Source organism: Hyaena hyaena, unplaced genomic scaffold (assembly GCF_003009895.1).
Source record: "Hyaena hyaena isolate Hyena2069 unplaced genomic scaffold, ASM300989v1 scaffold_228, whole genome shotgun sequence".
Classification (NCBI taxonomy): domain Eukaryota; kingdom Metazoa; phylum Chordata; class Mammalia; order Carnivora; family Hyaenidae; genus Hyaena; species Hyaena hyaena.
Window position 1 is genome coordinate 961271 of NW_024080860.1, and position 17063 is coordinate 978333.

Sequence of the window (17063 nt, forward strand, 5' to 3'; positions counted from 1 at the left end):
AGAATTGAGCAAGCCAGGGCTGCGGGAGGGTTGTTCTATGTCCTGTGGGCAAAAGCTGTACAGGGCTCCCCCATCTCCAGCCAGTCCTCAGAAGGTGCTCCACAAACACCGGGGACCCTTGCTCTGTTATAAAATCCAGTCATTAATATCCATTTCTACAAACACTGGTTCATTCAAGTCTATTTACCAGGTTCTTGGGCATTTGACAGATATTCCCACTAGTCACAGGAACACATATTCTTTGGCCCCATTAAAAAGCAATCTCTTCCTTAATATTGATGGATGGGTGGCTAATTTGCCGGTGATTGATGCTGAATTGGAATCACCTTCCCGGGTGGCCTCTGCACGCAGCCTGCGATCACCATGGGGCCAGGAACAGAGCCCCCCACCATATGATGTGCCGCTCCCACCTCAGCCCCAACTCCACCCCTCCCCCCACCTATGCCCCCTTCCTCTGAGGACACTGGAGGTGGACAGGGCATGGCTCTGCCCCTGGGGCTTGGAGTTTGGAAGCCTCCCGTGTTCCTGTTCTGTTTCCTCATCTGTCAAATGGGAAAAGAAAGACTGCTCACCCTCTCCGAACTGGGGTCAAGAATAAATTAGTGACCCCAGAAGTGATTATGTAGGAACATCCCAGTTTGGGTGGAGACAGGCAGAATGAAACATTTTATACTCTGAGGACCTCTTTTAAAATTTTTTAAATGTTTTTTTTAAATTTATTTTTTTAATGTTTATTTATCTTTGTGAGAGAGAAAGACAGAGTGTGAGCATGGGAGGGGCAGAGAGAGAGGGAGACAGAATCTGAAGCAGGCTCCAGGCTCTGAACTGTCAGCACAGAGCCCAACTGAGACACACAGGTGCCCCTTTTTAAATTTTTTTTTTAATTTTTTATGTTTATTTATTTTTGAGACAGAGCACGAGCAGGGGAGAGGCAGAGAGAGAGGGAGACACAGAATCCAAAGCAGGCTCCAGGCTCTGAGCTGTCAGCACAGAGCCGAATGCGGGGCTCGAACCCACAAACCGTGAGATCATGACCTGAGCCGAAGTTGGACGCTCAACTGACTGAGCTACCCAGGCGCCCCTAAATTTATTTTTGACAAAGAGAGACAGAGCATGAGCAGGGGAGGGGCAGAGAGAGATGGAAACACAGCACCTGATGCAGGGCTCGAACCCACGAACCGTGAGGTCATGACCTGAGCGGAAGCTGGACGCTTAACCAACTGAGCCACCCAGTTGCCCCTATAAAAATATTTTTAATGCAGTGTCCCCTCACCCTGACCCACCCTCAGAGGGCGGTCCGAGGAGCAATGACACATTTAGCATATCCTTCCCTTGTGGCCCATAGAGTGGAGAGGAGATAAGAGAGCCAGATTGCCTGAGCCAGGAGGCTGGGGCACTGAGACAGGTGTCACTGCCCTCCCTATCCCCAGTCCCCTGGCCAAGCCTTTGACTTTCAGTCTAGGGCTGTGGCACAGAAACCAGGCCTCCTGCATGGCAGGCACTGCCACCTTCACAAGGACCAGGTACCAGCCTCCCTGTCTCTGCCTTTGCCTCCAGGAGAACAGGGAGATGGGCCCGAGGTGATTACCGACTGGCAACGCTGCTGACCTGGCAGGGGAGTGGGGTAGAAAAGGGCAGGGAGACTGGGACAACGAGACCCTTGGTCCCTCCTGCTCTGGGACAAATAGTCCTTGGTCACTACTGTTTAATGGGCAGCTATTATGTGCCACACACGGCACAAAGTGCTTTATCATTTCCCTTAATCTTTGTGACAGCCTTGAAAGACTAGTTACTGTCCCTTTTCACAGGTTTAGAGGCCAAAGTCACAGAGCTAGAAAGTGGAGGGTGCCAGGACTCAAGCATAGGACCACCTGGCTCTCAGGCCTCTTCCCTTAATCACTGTGCAATGTGGCCTCAGCTGAGGGTTGACCTCAAGAGGTATGAGGGGACAGGAGACTTGGAGATAGCGGTTGTACCTGACACTTCTTTGCCCAATAATCAGATGATCGTCCCTGGGTCCCCAGCTTCTCCCAGCAAGATACCCTGGGGTATAGAGGGGTCCTTCCCAAGGCTCCAAGTCGGTTCAGTCCAACACTCCTGGTCTCCCAATGGCCTGCACTGAAGTTCAACTTGCCTCAGACCTGGTGGCTCTGGGATGGGCCCTAAATCCCTCCACGTGTCCTGGTCCAGCTCTTAACGAAACCCTGACTCCTGCTGCTACCTCCCACCCCCCTACGCTTATGCTCCATGGCCTCCAGGAGTCTGGGGAACTTGGACCTTGGCCTGAAGCCCATCCCGACCTGTCTCTCCTGCCCAGAGATCCATGAGTCAGGGTCTGGACAGCATGGAAGGGCCTCTGCTGTTTGTCCCAGTGCTGATGCCAGTGACAAGCTGGTCCCCTGAGAAGGTGGGATGGGAACAGTTGCTCTGTGCTCAGAGAGGGGCCACCACCCCTTCTTCCTGGGCACCAGGACACCCCAGCCAGCCAAGGGCTCTGTACTGCCCAACAAACAAGGCCAAGGCACCTCCCGCCAAATGCCCGAGTCTGAGGCTAACAGGGACCAAGGTGGACATGGATGAGCATGACCCAGTCGGCAGTCAGTCCCCAGGTCCCAGTCATCCCGCGTCCTAGATGGTTGGCTGCCCACTTCTTTCCCTGCATCCTCCCACCCACCCCCTAGCTCTGACTTCATCCTGACCTGCACAAAGCCCTGCAGCAGCCCAGCCCCGGCCTCCCTGCCTCCAGCCGCCCCCCCCCCCCCCGGCGGCTCAAGGCACGCAGCCACCAGGGTCAGGCGTCCAAAATGAGCATCCATCCGCCCTTCAAACTGTTCATGCCTCTCTGTCACCGGTCACTCATTTGTCAAAGCAGTTTGGAGGCCACGTGTGGCAGGCAAGGTGCCAGATGCTGGGGACACAATGGCAATCCAGACAGACAAGGTCTCTGCCCTCAGGAGCCCCCAGACCAGTGCAGGATACAGAGGAGGCGGGCGACAGAGGAGGCTAGCACAGGAGCCACCTGCCGGGACTTGGAGGTACAGGTTGCTATGGAAACACAACCTAACCTGGTCGGGGGTATCTGTCCTGCTGTAAACATCCCATGAGTCACGTCTTTGTGCTTAGCCATGATTATTTCCACTGGCTCAACCAGGAAGTTAATTTTGTGAGTCAAAAGATGTGCTCATTTCTTCTGGCTTTTGAAAGGAATTGCCAGATTGCTCTCCAAAAAGGCTGGGCCTATCCCAAATGCTTGTTGGAGAAGGGGAGGGAAGGAGGGAGAAGAGAGGTGGGAACAGAGATGGGGTCCCTGAGAGGCAACAACGTGCCATTCCCATGGATCAGCTGAGTGCGGAGGCCTGGATCTGCCATGAGGACAGAGTGGCTGGTGAGTGGAGGACGGAGACAAGACAGGACCCTGGTCCTATTTTGCCACCAGGTTTCCCATCCAGGACAATGACCTGTAGCCCAGGAAGGGGAGAGTGAGGGATTTAGGACCCCAAGATTCATTCAGCAACAGACGTGATATCTGCTGTTTGCCTGGCACAGGGCACGGGGCTGAGTGAGCAAAGACCCCCGCACCCTGCCCCGGGCAGCATGGACTGGGCTGGAGGGGGGAGCGAGAGAGGAGCCAAGAGGCCTTGCAGTGGCTGTCACAGGAACGCAGTGACAGGGGATGATGACTGACCCTGGGGTGGGAGCAAGGGTGATAATTCTGGACTTTGGTCCCTGGCCTGAGCCCAGGCTTAGGGAGGGAGGGGGAAAGGAATAGAGAAGTTGGGGGATTCCATTCAAGATCAGACTTGGGGTGCCTGGGGGGCTCAGTCAGTTAAGGGCCAGATTCAGCTCAGGTCATGATCTCACAGTTCATGGGTTCAAGCCCCGCATCAGGCTCTATGCTGACAGTTCAGAGCCAGGAGCCTCCTTTGGATCCTGTGTCTCCCTTTCTCTCTGCCCCTCCCCTGCAGTCTCTCTCTCTGTCTCTCTGTCTCTCTCTCTCAAAATAAATGAACATTTAGGGATGCCTGGGTGGCTCAGTCAATGAAGCATCCGAGTTCAGCTCAGGTCATGATCTTGCGTTTGTGAGTTCGAGCCCTGCATCGGGGTCTGTGCTGACAGCTTGGAGCCTTATTCAGATTCAGTATCTCCCCCTCTCCACCCCCCCACTCGTGCTCTGTTTCTCTCTCCCTCAAAATAAATAAACATTTGAAAAATTAAATAAATAAGTAAATAAACAAACATTTAAAAAATTTTAAAAAATTAAAAAGATCAGACTTCACCCACCTCCCCCCCCAAACAGGGAAGCAGTGGATCTAGGACTGAGATCAGGGACAAGCCCCTTGCAGCCTTGCATGCAGAGGTCTGGATGATTTGAGGACTTCCCAAGGCTATTGTGAGGATCAGGTGTCCTTGAGGCCAAGAAAGCGGAAAAGTCCTGGATCTTAACGTCCCTTAAAATGTCTCCAGAGAGTGACTGTGGCCTGGATGGCGGGGGGGGGGGGGGGGACCTGCCCTGGGGGTGGGGGAGGACCAGGAGGAAGCACACAGCCTCCTCCCCACAGTCTTCCCCCCTCCCCCCACCTCCCTGGACAACTTCCTTTTTTGGTTCATTTGTTTGTTTGGCTGCTCGTTGCTTGTTTGTTTAGTTGGTTGGTTGTCTGATTTGGGGCAAAAAGCCTTGAGCTTCCCCAGTGCTGAGAGCCTTGCTTGGTGCTGTGACCTCAGACAGGTCATTGCAAGCTGGAAGGTGCACTTGTGATGGGTGCGGAGGGAGGTTGGAGCATGGCAGGTCGGGTAGGGTGGGGAGGGAAGGAAAGCCAAGAAGGGCAACCCTCACCCTCCCTGTACCTTTGCAGGTACTCTGAGGAGGAGACCCGACAGAAGGTCAGGACTTTCCGGCAGATGCTGATGGAGAAGGAGGGAATGCTCACCAGGGAAGACCGGCCTGGGGGCCACATGTGAGTGCTCCCCTGCATGGGGGTGGGGGACTGAAGGGTGTGAGTTCAGGCAGTAGCTGGGTGCCAGAGGGGCCTTTCCAAGATCCCTCTAGGGGACTGGGGGGCATTGAGGAAGAGGAGGAGGGGAGGGCACCAGCCTGGCCCAGGCACAAATCAGGGGGGCCCCCTGGGGCATCATCTAGGGCTCCCCTGCTGCCCCAGGTTCTATCTATGGCTCAGCAGTGAGGGGAGGCAGCTCGGAGCCCAGCTTGAGAAATCCTGGGCTGCAAATCAGGAAACTTCAGAAATGTTCTGACCCCAGCCTGGCTGCTGGCTGACAGTGGGGCCCCTGGCTAGCCCCTCTTCCCCAATTATTACCACCTGTAAAATGGATTCCCAGAGTAAGCACATGTTCCCGAAAGTAGGAACCGACCCACCAAATGCAATTGAGAGCGTGACTAAAGTCCTATCAGGTAAAGAGAGCAAAGGCTCTGCGGGGGTCACATCTTGCACCTGTCACAGGACAGGAGGAGCACCAGTGTGCCACAAGCCGTGGGCTTGGCATCTAATGGGGAGGCGGATTTGTGTCGGGCTAGAGATACTGGGGACAAGAATGCCCTACAAGAATGCAGCAGGCTGCTGTAGGAGAGTGGGGGCAGCTCGTGCCTGTGAGGGTCCAGGCCAGGCGGGATGGCCGACCGCGCCCCATGCCTGGCAGACAGTGCGCCCTGAGGGGCATCACGTGCCTTCCCTTCGCTGAGCCTCCGAGCCCCAACCTGGTTCTGGCTCTGGGCAGGACAGAGGACAGAGGGTGCGTGAGCCGCCAGGGTAGACACTCCTGGCATTTCCTCTGGGGTGGGACTACTTTGGGGAGCAGGCATCTTGCCAAGGCCCCTAAACCCCTGTCACCTTTGCTCACACCAAACAAAAAGAGAGCAGCACCCTCTGAGAGATTCTCCTGTTGAGGTTTTTTTTTAAAAAAAAATTTTTTTTTGAGAGATGGAGAGAGACAGCACAAGCAGGGGAGGGGCAGGGAGAGAGGGAGACAAAGAATCCAAACAGGCTCCAGGCTCTGAGCTGTCAACACAGAACCCGACACAGGATTCAAACCCACAAATCCTGAGATCATGACCTGAGCGGAAGTCAGCCGCTTAACCGACTGAGCCACCGAGGTGCCCCTCCTGTCTCCATTGTCTTAAGGACAGACAGCATTACAGGAGTAGCCAGACCTGGATGGGCAGCCGGGAAACCCTTTCTGTGTCCTTCTGGATGGCTGGGGGCTCCAGGGATGGGGAAGTTCCGCCGTATGCCACCTAAACTTGACCTCTCTGCCAGGGCAGCCCAGGCTTGCGAGGGGCTCCCAGGCGACCTAGGGGAGCCAGGCTCGGGCTGAGGAGGCATCCCTGATCACCACCTCTCTCTCTCATAGCCACTCCTGCGCCCCCTCCAGTCAGGGAGGCCCATCCGCGCCCCCCCCCCCCCCCCCCCCCCAGGGCAGGGCAGCCCCTCTCTTCCCTTCCTAAAGCTCCTGAGAACTGCTGCTGCCTGTACCACCTCCAGACCCGGAGATCCTGGCTTTCTGACCTGTGCCCCCTCAAATCACCCCCGTGCTTTTCTAGAAAATCACCCTCTTCTACACACTGTGAGGGACAGGGGCCTGTGTGGACTCTTCTTTCCAGCAAGAAGCCTGCCCTTCTACCCTCTCCCAGGCTCCTTCCTTTAATTATCTTTTATTTTAATGTTTATTTATTTTTTTAAAATTTTTTTAATGTTTTATTTATTTCTAGGAGAGAGAGAGAGAGAGACAGTATGAGCAGGGGAGGGTCAGAGAGAGAGGGAGATACAGACTCTGAAACAGGCTCTAGGCTCTGAGCTGGCAGTCAGCACAGAGCCCGATGCGGGGCTCGAACCCATGAACCGCGAGATCATGACCTAAGCGAAAGTCGGATGCTTAACCGACTAAGCCACCCAGGCACCCCTAATGTTTATTTATTTTTGAGAGAGAGAGTATGAGCAGAAGAGGGGCAAAGGGAGAGGGAGAGAGGGTCTGAAACGGACTCTATGCTGACAGCAGAGATGTGGGCCTCGAACTCACAAACCACGAGATCATGACCTGAGCCAAAGTCAGACAGTTAACTGACTGAGCCACCCAGGCACCTCCCAGGCTCCTTCCTTTTAATCAAATTCCCCGTCCTTCCTCAGCTCTGCTTCCTCCTCTGGCTGCCATCCGATGTTTTTCTCTCCCTTTTCAATCGAATTTCTGTAGAGCAGGTGGCAGGCATTGCTACTACTTCCTTAGGCCACAGAGGGTCGGCTTCCGCCCCAACCCCTGTGACCTGCTCACACCACGGCCTCCAGAGCCCTGTGTCCCGTGGCCCATGCGTCTCGGCAGGCCTGGCCTCTCTCTGGCCAGGGTCACCCCTGTGCATCCCCTTCTGGAAGCCTACTTTTCCCCTGGCTTCCAGGATGCGCTTCTCTGTTTCCTCCTGCCACCCTGGTGGCTCCCTCTGTCTCCCTTTGCCTCTCTCTTCTTCCCAGATGTTGGACTCTCCCCTCTGCCTTCCCTCTTCTCCCTGGGACAAGGGGATCTCATCTGTTCCCCAGCTGAGATGCCCCCTGTGACCGGGTACCCTCAAGTCTTTCCCAGTGGTCTTGATCTTGTCCTTCCCTGAGTGAACGATGCATGTAAGAACGAGGACGCACTGGGAAATCCACCAGTGTGTCTGTCATCATAAGAAATGTCCTTGGGGGCCTGTGCTGAGTGTCTGCCTCCCCCGCTCTCTGCTCCGTGCCAGTGCTAAGAGCAGGGAGGAGAGGAGGGGAAGGTGGGCCCCCTGCCCCCTGGGTGGAAGCACAAACCTGAAACCTGAAACCAGGAATCACCAGCAGCCCCTGACAAGAAGAAACACCAGGGTTTGCTTGAATCATTTAGCCCTTGTGTGTGCTCAGTGGAGGAAGAGAGAGCGACAGGCTGGGGTGGTCAGTCATGAAGGCCCCCTTGGAAGAGGCAGTGTCTGGAGGATTCGATGGTCAGGGAGGACTCCTGCTTTGGAGGCAGAGAAGAGTGTAGCCGAGGCTGGGTCCTGGGATTCCACTGGGTGCAAGAAGATGCTGTCAGAAGACTGAGCTTATCGGTTTTGTTTACTGCTCTATCCCTATACTTGGAACACTGCAGCTCGCCCCATTTTCCCCAAAGCCTCCGTTTCCTCCTCTATGTGGGAAAAGGGGTGGGGCCGGAAGGTTTCTTCTAGCTCAGGGAGCCGAAATGCTGTGAAAATAGCACTCCAAACGGTGACTGAGATGAGCTAAGGAGGCTGATGGTGGCCTGGATAATAACTCGCAGGCTGGGAGGAGCCTGCTGGCTGTGGTGCTGAGCCCGAGGCCCAAGGCAGAGGAGGTGACAGAGAGCTAGTGACAGATTGGCCGTGTGCCTTCCTGTGGACTGGCATCTGACTATGGATCTTCACTTCCTAGCTCCGAGTCCAGGGTAGTGGAGAGAGAGTGTGGGCTCTGGCGTCAGGCATCTCACCTGTCTCAACCTCTAAGTTCAATGTTAACCCCATGGACCCTGGATCCCAGCTCAACCGCACCCCAGCTGTATGGCTTGGGCAGGTCCTTGACTTCTCTAGGCCTTTACTTTACTTCTGGGTTCCTCTTTATAAAAGGGACCACCTGGCAGTCCCTGTGCTCATGCCTCTGGCTTCCTGACCCCGATACCCAACCCCGCTCATAGTCTGGCATTTTGAGACACAGAGAAATCCAGTGCCCTCTCAGAGGGAGGTGGCAAAGCTGGAGCCAGCAGAAGGGTCACCACTCAGGGAGGAAAGGAGGAAGGATATCTGATTTTAACCCTCCATGGACTGTAAGAGCCTATGGTACCTCCCATTCAGGAAAAGGGTCTTCAAGGGGCAGAATCACTCCCATTGCTTTTTATCCCCAGGGATCCTCTTTCTTCCTTACGTTAATCTACCAGTTTGAGTGACAGTCTCTTGACACAGACCATCTTCGGTCTACTCTCCACCCCAGATACCAGGACATCATATGGCTGCAGTATCTGGACCGGATTCCATAGATGGTGGCAGCCGGTGGAAGGTTTTGGAGGAGGTGGGATGTGGTCTGACAAATGTTTGGGGACTTTCTTCTTGGAAAGAGGAATCAGAAAGGTGACAGTCAGGGAGAACCGTGGGGCAGCTGGCACAGTAATCTGGAAGCCAGGTGACAGCGAGAAGTCAGGTCCCAGAGACAGTGAGAGAGGACACGCCTTTGTCCTTGGAAACAGATTGGCGTTGGGAGCCTGTTGTACCCCAGAAACCCTCTGTGGTCCCCCACCACCCATGTAGCTGAGTCTAGACACCCTGGCGTCATACTGAAGGCTCTCCTCACTCACTCCAGCCCCGTTCCCAGCTCCCAGCCTCCCGCAGAGGCCAGCCTCCCTGCTGGCAGCTCCCAGCTCCCTCCATGCCTTTACTCATCCTGGGCCCCTCTGCACTGGTTCTAATTCACCCCGTCATTCAGGGCTGCCTCTAAAAACCACTCCACTGATATTCCCAGGATAAAAGTAAACCCTTTTCCTCTTTGGAATACACACGATGCTTTCTTACTTCTCATGGTTGCTACCAGTTCTGTTTTGTTTTTCCCTCATTCTAATAGACAAGCCTTAAGAATAATTGTTCATAGTTATGTAACATTTAAAAAATGCTTGGGAGAGGTTTATGGCAAACGATATTCATAAGCTACTCCCTAACACAGTGGGCAAATTCCAGTCTTTTTTTTTTCCTGTGCATCCAATTTGCTACACAGTGCGATATCTCTGTGCCTCCTTGTTTTATCTATAAGATGGGAATATTCACAATGGTACCCATGTCACAGAGCTGTTTGAGCATTAAATGATTAAATGAGATAAATGCTCTCATTAGAATCGCGCCTGACCTTGTGCCCCGTGCACAGTGAGGAGCAAGGGGAGAGGCCGCGGGCCTGACTCATCCCTGCTCCTGCCACCTGTCCTGCCGTCCTGTTCGTCCCTGTCCCTGCCACCGCTGCCCCTGTCCCAGGCACCAGGCAGACTTGTCATGCCGCTGAGTGAAGGAGCAGAGAAAGCAGACCCTTTGCCTGCAATCCTCCCCTCCTCTGTCTGGACTCATTCATCTGTCCATTGGCCATTATGCTCCTGGCTAATGGGAAACAGAACCAGTTAATGAGAGAAACTGCTGGCAACAAGCTAGAGCGTGACAGGCAGTCTTTACCCAGGTCAGAGCCTTGGCTGGGGCAGCCGGTCCAACATGTGTCCTGTGCGGTGAGGACCCTTGGTCCGTCCATCCTTGGTCTCTTGTCACCAGACCCTGGCTGTTTGACTGGCTTTGGTTAGCTCTGTGGGGGCTTGGTTCGTTCTATCGTAGGAGAGTAACGCCTCCCCTACCTATTCCACAGACGTGGTGAGGAGTCAACCAGATAACAAACACGAATTTAAGAGCAGGAAGTACTAGGGGGCGCCTGGGTGGCTCAGTTGGTTAAGCATCGGACTCTTGATTTCAGCTCAGGTCATGATCTCACACTTTGTGAGTTCAAGCCCTGCATAGGACTCTGTGCTAGGCAGTGCAGAGCCTGCTTGGGATTCTCTCTCTCTCTCTCTCTCCTGCTCACGTACATGTGCGTGCATGCGCGCTGTCTCTCGCTCTCTCTCTCAAAATAAATAAATAAACTTAAAAAAAAAAAAAAGAGCAAAGGGGCACCTGGGTGGCTCAGTTGGTTAAGCATCTGACTTCAGCTCACGTCATGATCCCGTGGTTCGTGAGTTCGAGCCCCGTGTCGGGCTCTGTGCTGACAGCTCAGAGCCTGGAGCCTGCTTCAGATTCTGTGTCTCTCTCTCACTCTGCCCTTCCCTTACTTTCTCTCTCTCAGAAATGAATAAACTTCAAAAAAGAATTTTTTTTTAAAGAGTAGGAAGTGTTAAACAAATCTAGAACTCCATGCATACGCCCACAACTGTGTTTATAAAGTAGAGAGGCCAGGGCTGAGCTAACATCTGCAGCGAAGTCAAGGCCAGTCCTGTTTGCATGTGAATTCTCAAAGCCAATTGCATAAGTGAACTTATATCCTTTACTCAAAGGTTCCAAAACCAAAGGGAATGTTCCTTTCCTTCTCTGGGCCTCCGTTTTCTCATCTGTAAAATGGGGAGGTGTGATTTCTCTAAATAAGATAGTGATTCCGATTGGGATTTGTGAACATTTGAGAGCAATTGAAACATTAGAGAACATTCTGGTTAGTGATATTATCATCCAGGAAACGCAGGCTTGGAGAATGCAGGGTTCTAGCCTTGGGAGATCCCGAAAGACAGATGTACTGATATCAGCTGCACAAAGTCACCAAGAGAAAAGTTGCCAAGGCCCATTTATACCCCTGGAACATGTAGGGCTTATCTTACCAGAAGGTTCTGAGACCCTGTGCCCCTCCCTGAGCCCACCACTCAATGCCCTATGCTTGTCCTTCAATGCTCCCAGCAGATAAGAGCCCAAGTAAACCTCTCAGAAGGGACCACTGAGTGAGAAAGGCCAACTGAGAAGACCCCAGGGAGGGAGGATACTGAAGTTCTGTCCCTGGGACAGAGGAAGAAAGATATCTGTAGGGGTGCAGCCACAGAGCAGGAGGGCGCAGCGCGGGAAAGGAGGAGCTCGAATGTTACTTACAGGCAAAAAAGGATCCCTGCCCAGGGCAGCCCCCAGACTGAGCTGTTTTAATTTGTAAATAACCTTTATCAGGATAAATGGAAGCTCCCTCCTGCCATCGGCTCACCCACACAGTGTTCGAGGTGCCCTTCAGTTTCGCCAAAGACTGTGTTTTATGTGTCAGGCATTTGTGTGGCAATGTGGGGACGACAAGGTTGGGGACAGTGGAGACGGGGGCGAGGACCAGCCGAAGAGCTGGAGATTTCAGGAACAAGAAAGAAGCCACAGGCTTCAGAGAGAGGAACGTGGGGAGGAGCAGAGAAGTTTGAACAGAGGGTATGGGGATGTTTGGCTCCATGGGGGTGCGGGGAGAATGACCTGCAGCCCTCCCCCATCACCCCAGAGAAACCTCCCACACTACCTGTGTGACTTCAGGGTCGCCCAGGACCAGGTCTGTGTTTAGGAATCGAATGACATTTTCAATACTGGCCTCCAGGCTAGCTAACACTGTCAGAATTTGGGCTACATTCTTTTTCTTTAAGTTTATTTATTTTAAGAGAGAGAAAGAGAATGAGCTGGGGGGGGGGAGAGAGAGAGAGAGAGAGAGAATCCCAAGCAGGTCCCTTGCTGTCAGCGCAAAGCCCGATACAGGGCTCAAACTCACAAACTGTGAGATCATGACCTGAGCCAAAACTAAGAGTCACTTAACCTACTGAGCCACCCAGGCGCCCCAATTCTTTTTTTTTTTTTAATACAAAATCAGTTCTTCAAAGAACAGATTAGTGGGTGCTCTTCTGGAGATTTGCTCCTGGAAATCCTTTCACCTTGTGGCTGTGGTCTGCCTTCCTTGGTCTGTCATTCTCTCTCTCTCACTCTTTCTCTCTCATATATCACAATCCAGGGGGAGAAGGTGATGGTGTGTCAGTGTCTGACAAGGGCCCCTCGGTCTAAAAGGGGCAACCATGTGTGGGACGACTGACTCGTGTCAGGAGCTTCATAGAATCTCGCTTAATCCTCTCCTCAGCTGGGATATTCTTTTCCTGCTTGTGGAGATAACAGCCTGGGGACTCAGTGAGCATGGTCATGCCTGGATTGAGACCTGTCTGTGCGAATCCAAAGCTTGTGTCATGTCCTTAATGCTCTGCGGTCCCCAGCGTGGGCCTGCCTTACTCTGGGCAGGGCAAGAGTGAGGCTGCTGAGCAGCACCCGGGAGTGAGGGTAGTGGTACCCCAAGCAGGGCTGAGCCTGCATCTGGGAAGGGCACTGTCTGAGCCAGCAAGAAAGGAAGAACGGAAGGTGGGGAAGCCACCACTTTGAAGCCATTACCCTGGAGCTGGGCTTTGGAGGGTCGCTTCTGGGCCCGTTCAATTAAAGAAAAAAAAAAGTTGCACAGTACTGTTTCCCTCAGAGAATCCCCCAGCGGCCTTATAACATCGTTATCACGCTCATCTTGGAGAAGAGGCTCAGAGAGGGGGGATGACAGGTACCAGGTCACCCAGGGACTCAGGGGCAGCACATGATGAGCACACGCCTGCTGCTTCAAAGCTCGTGCTCTAGCGGGAAGCCCTGCTGCCTTTAGGAAGAAAGGGTCCTTAGGCGAAGTGCCCGCAGGGAGCAAACATCTGTGGCAGTAGTTGGCTGTGGGCTCCTGAGCCGGGAGCAGGGACGGGACGCTGCGGTCCCTGCTGAATGCAGGGGGAGGGCTCTGCAAGATAGATGGGGAGCCTCGGAGGCGGCAGAGCGCTGGGGCCAGCGCCGCTGCCACCGGGCGGCGGTGATTGATGAGAGCCCGGCAGCGGCTGCGGGAGAAGCGCAGCCAGGCCTCGGGAGGCTGCGGAGAGGAGGGCGAGGAGAGGCCATGAATATTTCAGAGCCGCAGCCTGGGCTGGGGGGCCGCGTGGGGGCGGGGACGCGGGTGGGGACTAGGCCAGCGAACACGGTTGGGAGCTAGGAGGGTGGGAAGGGGCTCTCGGGGAGAGCGGGGCTCATGAGAGGAAGGGGGGCTGCGGACGGGGAGTGGGCTGAGAGAGGGGCAGCGGGATAGGGGTAGGACAGTGGGGCTCAGGGGCACAGGGATCCGTGAAAGGGGGCTCTGTGCGGAAACGGGGACTGGGGAGGACAGAGGAGCAACATGAATGGCGGTGAGGGAATCGGTGAGGGGAGGGCCACACCAAGGAGGAGGGGGCTCACTGAGAGGTGAGACCAGAGAAGGGACCGAGCGTGGGGAGGGCCTCGCTGAGGCCGAGCGCCTGCAAGGGTAGCAGCCCTTTGGGTCGCCCAGATCCCCGCCTGACCCTCTAGGGCTCGGGGGCAGCATCCCGCAGACCTTGCGGGAGGACCAGGCCTCGGGGTGCCGCACTGAGAACCCGGCAGGGGGCGGAAGGCCCAGCCCTGGGGCGCGGGTGGTGAGCGTCCCTGTCGCCAGCAGCGTGGCGGAGACCCCGCGGCTGCTCGAGGGCGCTGAGCCGGGCCTGGAGTACGCGCCCTTGGACGAGGACGACGGCCCGGTGGACTGCGACTGCCCGGCCACCTGCTACCGCGGGCACCGGGGGTACAGGTCAGCGCCCGCCGCGGCGGGGAGGGTTGGGGGGAAGGGGGCCGGAGCCTCCCCTCCTCCCTCACCGCCCACTCCCACGTCCCACCCCCTGTCACCCAGGACCAAGCACTGGTCCAGCAGCTCGGCGTCGCCCCCTCCCAAGAAGAAGAAGAAAAAGAAAGGTGGCCACCGGAGAAGCCGGTGAGAGCGCCGCCCGCCGGAGGGGGAGGGGTGGGGTCCCCCAGGTGCGCCCCCTTCTGCGGGCAGGAGACCCTAAGTCGCATTTGTGAGACCCTAAGTCGCATTTGTGAAACCCGTCCCTAGCAGCAGCCGCGACCCTTTGCCCTTACTGAATCCCGCCCCTTCACTGTGCGGGGGCGGGGTAACGAAGGCCCCTCCCCCTCACTGGCCCCACCCCCTGTCGGACCCCTCCCTTCACCAGGCCCCTCTCCCTCGCAGAGCGCCCCCCTTTGGCCCAGCCCCCTCCCCTCAGTGGCACTCATCTACCCTAGAACTAGACGCACTGATCCGGCCCCTAGGTCGCAGTCGGTCTGCTCCCAGTCCCCCACCTCCCTCCCCCAGGGGTCCTGCACTCAACACTTCAAGTGTGAGTGGTCTGGAGAGGAGGGGTTTAGCTGGGTCACATCTGTGGCTCCCCATCTGTGTGTCCCCCTCTCCTGTCCTTAATGAGACCCTGGCAGACTTCTGGAGCCCCAACTAACTCTGTCTGTCCTTGTTTCTCCCTGACCCTCAGCAAAAAGAGGAGACTGGACTCCGAGTGCAGGTCAGTGTCACTGGTTACTGGGGCTGGGGGACAGGGGTGAGGATGTCTGTGGGTGGGCAAGACTCCAAGACCATCCCCCAGAGACAGGAGGCCTGTCACCTCAGGCCCTGGACCCTGCAAGCTGCCAATGTGCCAGCTTTGCCACCATTGGAGCCGCTAACATTTGGGTTTGAAACAGCCCTCACTTACAATGCCAAGGAGGCTGAACGGTGGCTAGGGGACAGCAGAGCGGCTCCATCACCTACCCTTAGGGCCCTTCCTGACCCTCAGGGCGTCAGGTTACTTTGTACTATGGGCAGCTGACTTCAGCTGGATGCCGGAGGCACCCAGGTTTCCCCAGCCATTTCCAGCTGCCCCTCCCTGTAGGGCACCAGTTCACTAGAGTCCACCCCACCCTGTGTCCACAGCTGTGGGAGCTCCTCACCCCTGCGCAAGAAGAAGAAGAGTGTGAAGAAGCACCGCAGAGACAGGTACCTTCCCTCCCCTGGGGCCTCCTCTCACTCCTGTCAGCCCAGGACCATGGCTGTGCAGATCTGTGTCCCCAGGCCACCCCAGACAAGCTCAAGAGAACCCTTTTGTGGCCCTACAGGTCTGATTCTGGGTCCCGGAGGAAGAGACGACACAGGTGAGTGATGCCCTGCTAAGGATGTGGACAGAGGCTAGTGCTATCCCGCAGGGACCAAGGCCCAAGGGAAGAAGTGATGGGAGGGGGGTGGTGAGGGTCTTCCCCTGCTCCATCCTCCCCCTGAGACTCCTTCTGGGAGGCAAGCAGGGAAAGGTGGAGAGGGGAGAGGAGGAATGTCAATTGTTTGCAACGCTTTCTGGTCCCATGAGTCAGCCTTGATGTCAGGAAGGGAGAAGCATCAAGACCCCACGTTGCAGGGAAAGGGTATCCATACAGAAGGCAAGCTCGATGGGTAGGAGACAGGTGGGCGAGCTGTGGCTGTGGCTGTGGCTGGTGGTGCTGTCTGGAGGACAGGTGCCAGCCCCCAAAGAGACCTGACTGACAGGCCAAGGAGCTGGCCTCCAACCACGTAGGGCAGGGAGCCAGCATGGGGCTCTGAGCAGGACAGTGACTTGTTCAGGATGAATTAGGGGAGGGGAAGGGAGAGGAGGGGAGGGGAGGGGAAGACGTGAAAGTCAAGAGCCCTGACAGAGGCTGGGGTAGAGAAAGTAGAAAACAGCATGGAGAGAAGGAAGAGGTAGGGCAGTCCCAGCCCTTTGGCTGGCATGAGGGCCAGAGCCCCTCCCAGCAGCCCTGAAGAGGGGCAGAGTCCCCAGTCTCATTTCTGCTGTGGGAATTCGCCCAGGGCCATTTGTCAGGTGGGGCAGGAGCTAAATAAATAACTAATCCTGAATCTCTAATTTCCCCAGTTTCCCATCTTCCTTCCCTTCCTTTCTTCTCCACTTCTTAAGGGCCAGTATGTGCCCCAACTGCCCCCTAGTGGTCATCACCCATCTGCACAGATCCTCTGGCCAGCGGCCAGGAGTTCTGGAAAGGACCTAGAGATGACCTAGGGCTAGACCAGCTCCACGTGGGGAGACTGAAGCCCAAAGCAACATGGTTTCTAGAACTAAAATCTTTGGTCTCCTGGGCCTGCCCCCACCTGCTCTGCTCCTGTGAGAAACACATCCCAGTGTTTCTTAGCATCACTTCATTCTTGGTCAGAAGGAGGCATCTGTCCAGGACTAGAAGGATCCAGCAGGAATCTGGTGGCATCAGGGAGGGTGGGGCTAAGAGATCTACAGGGACCAGGGGTGGAATGAGACCTTAGACACCTACAAGGAAGTGTTTCAATCCTTTTGTCAAAGGGGGAAGGAGAACACTGTGGGGCCTGCCCCAGGGAGATGGATGGGATGGGACCGTATGGGGCAGGATTGGGTGGGATGGAAAGCTCTAGGGACAGCCCATGGTGAGAAGCCAGAGGACTTAAATGCAGGGAGATTACGCCCATGGGCAAGTATTTCTTTCTTAAACCCCTGGGGAGCTGGCCCAGAGTTGGGCCGCTCTCTGAGGGGGCAGAAAGGGAGGAAGCCTCGGCTCTGCCCTAGACAGCCCCATCTGAGGGGACCTGGGACACAGGGGACACAAATTAGGTGTGGAAGGGCCACCCCCACCATGATGACTCATAGAGGCCCTGTCCTGA

The 17063-nt window shown here is 55.5% G+C and overlaps 1 protein-coding gene across 1 annotated transcript in view; it reads left to right on the forward strand.

The window, feature by feature from the left end:
- The window catches only part of SRRM3 (serine/arginine repetitive matrix 3), a 56406-nt gene that overhangs the window by 23045 nt on the left and 16298 nt on the right, over nt 1-17063 (forward strand). The window contains 6 exon segments of the mRNA XM_039243473.1: nt 4854-4955; nt 14025-14153; nt 14253-14333; nt 14887-14916; nt 15324-15386; nt 15506-15541. Of these exon segments, the coding sequence (XP_039099404.1) occupies nt 4854-4955; nt 14025-14153; nt 14253-14333; nt 14887-14916; nt 15324-15386; nt 15506-15541 (441 nt within the window).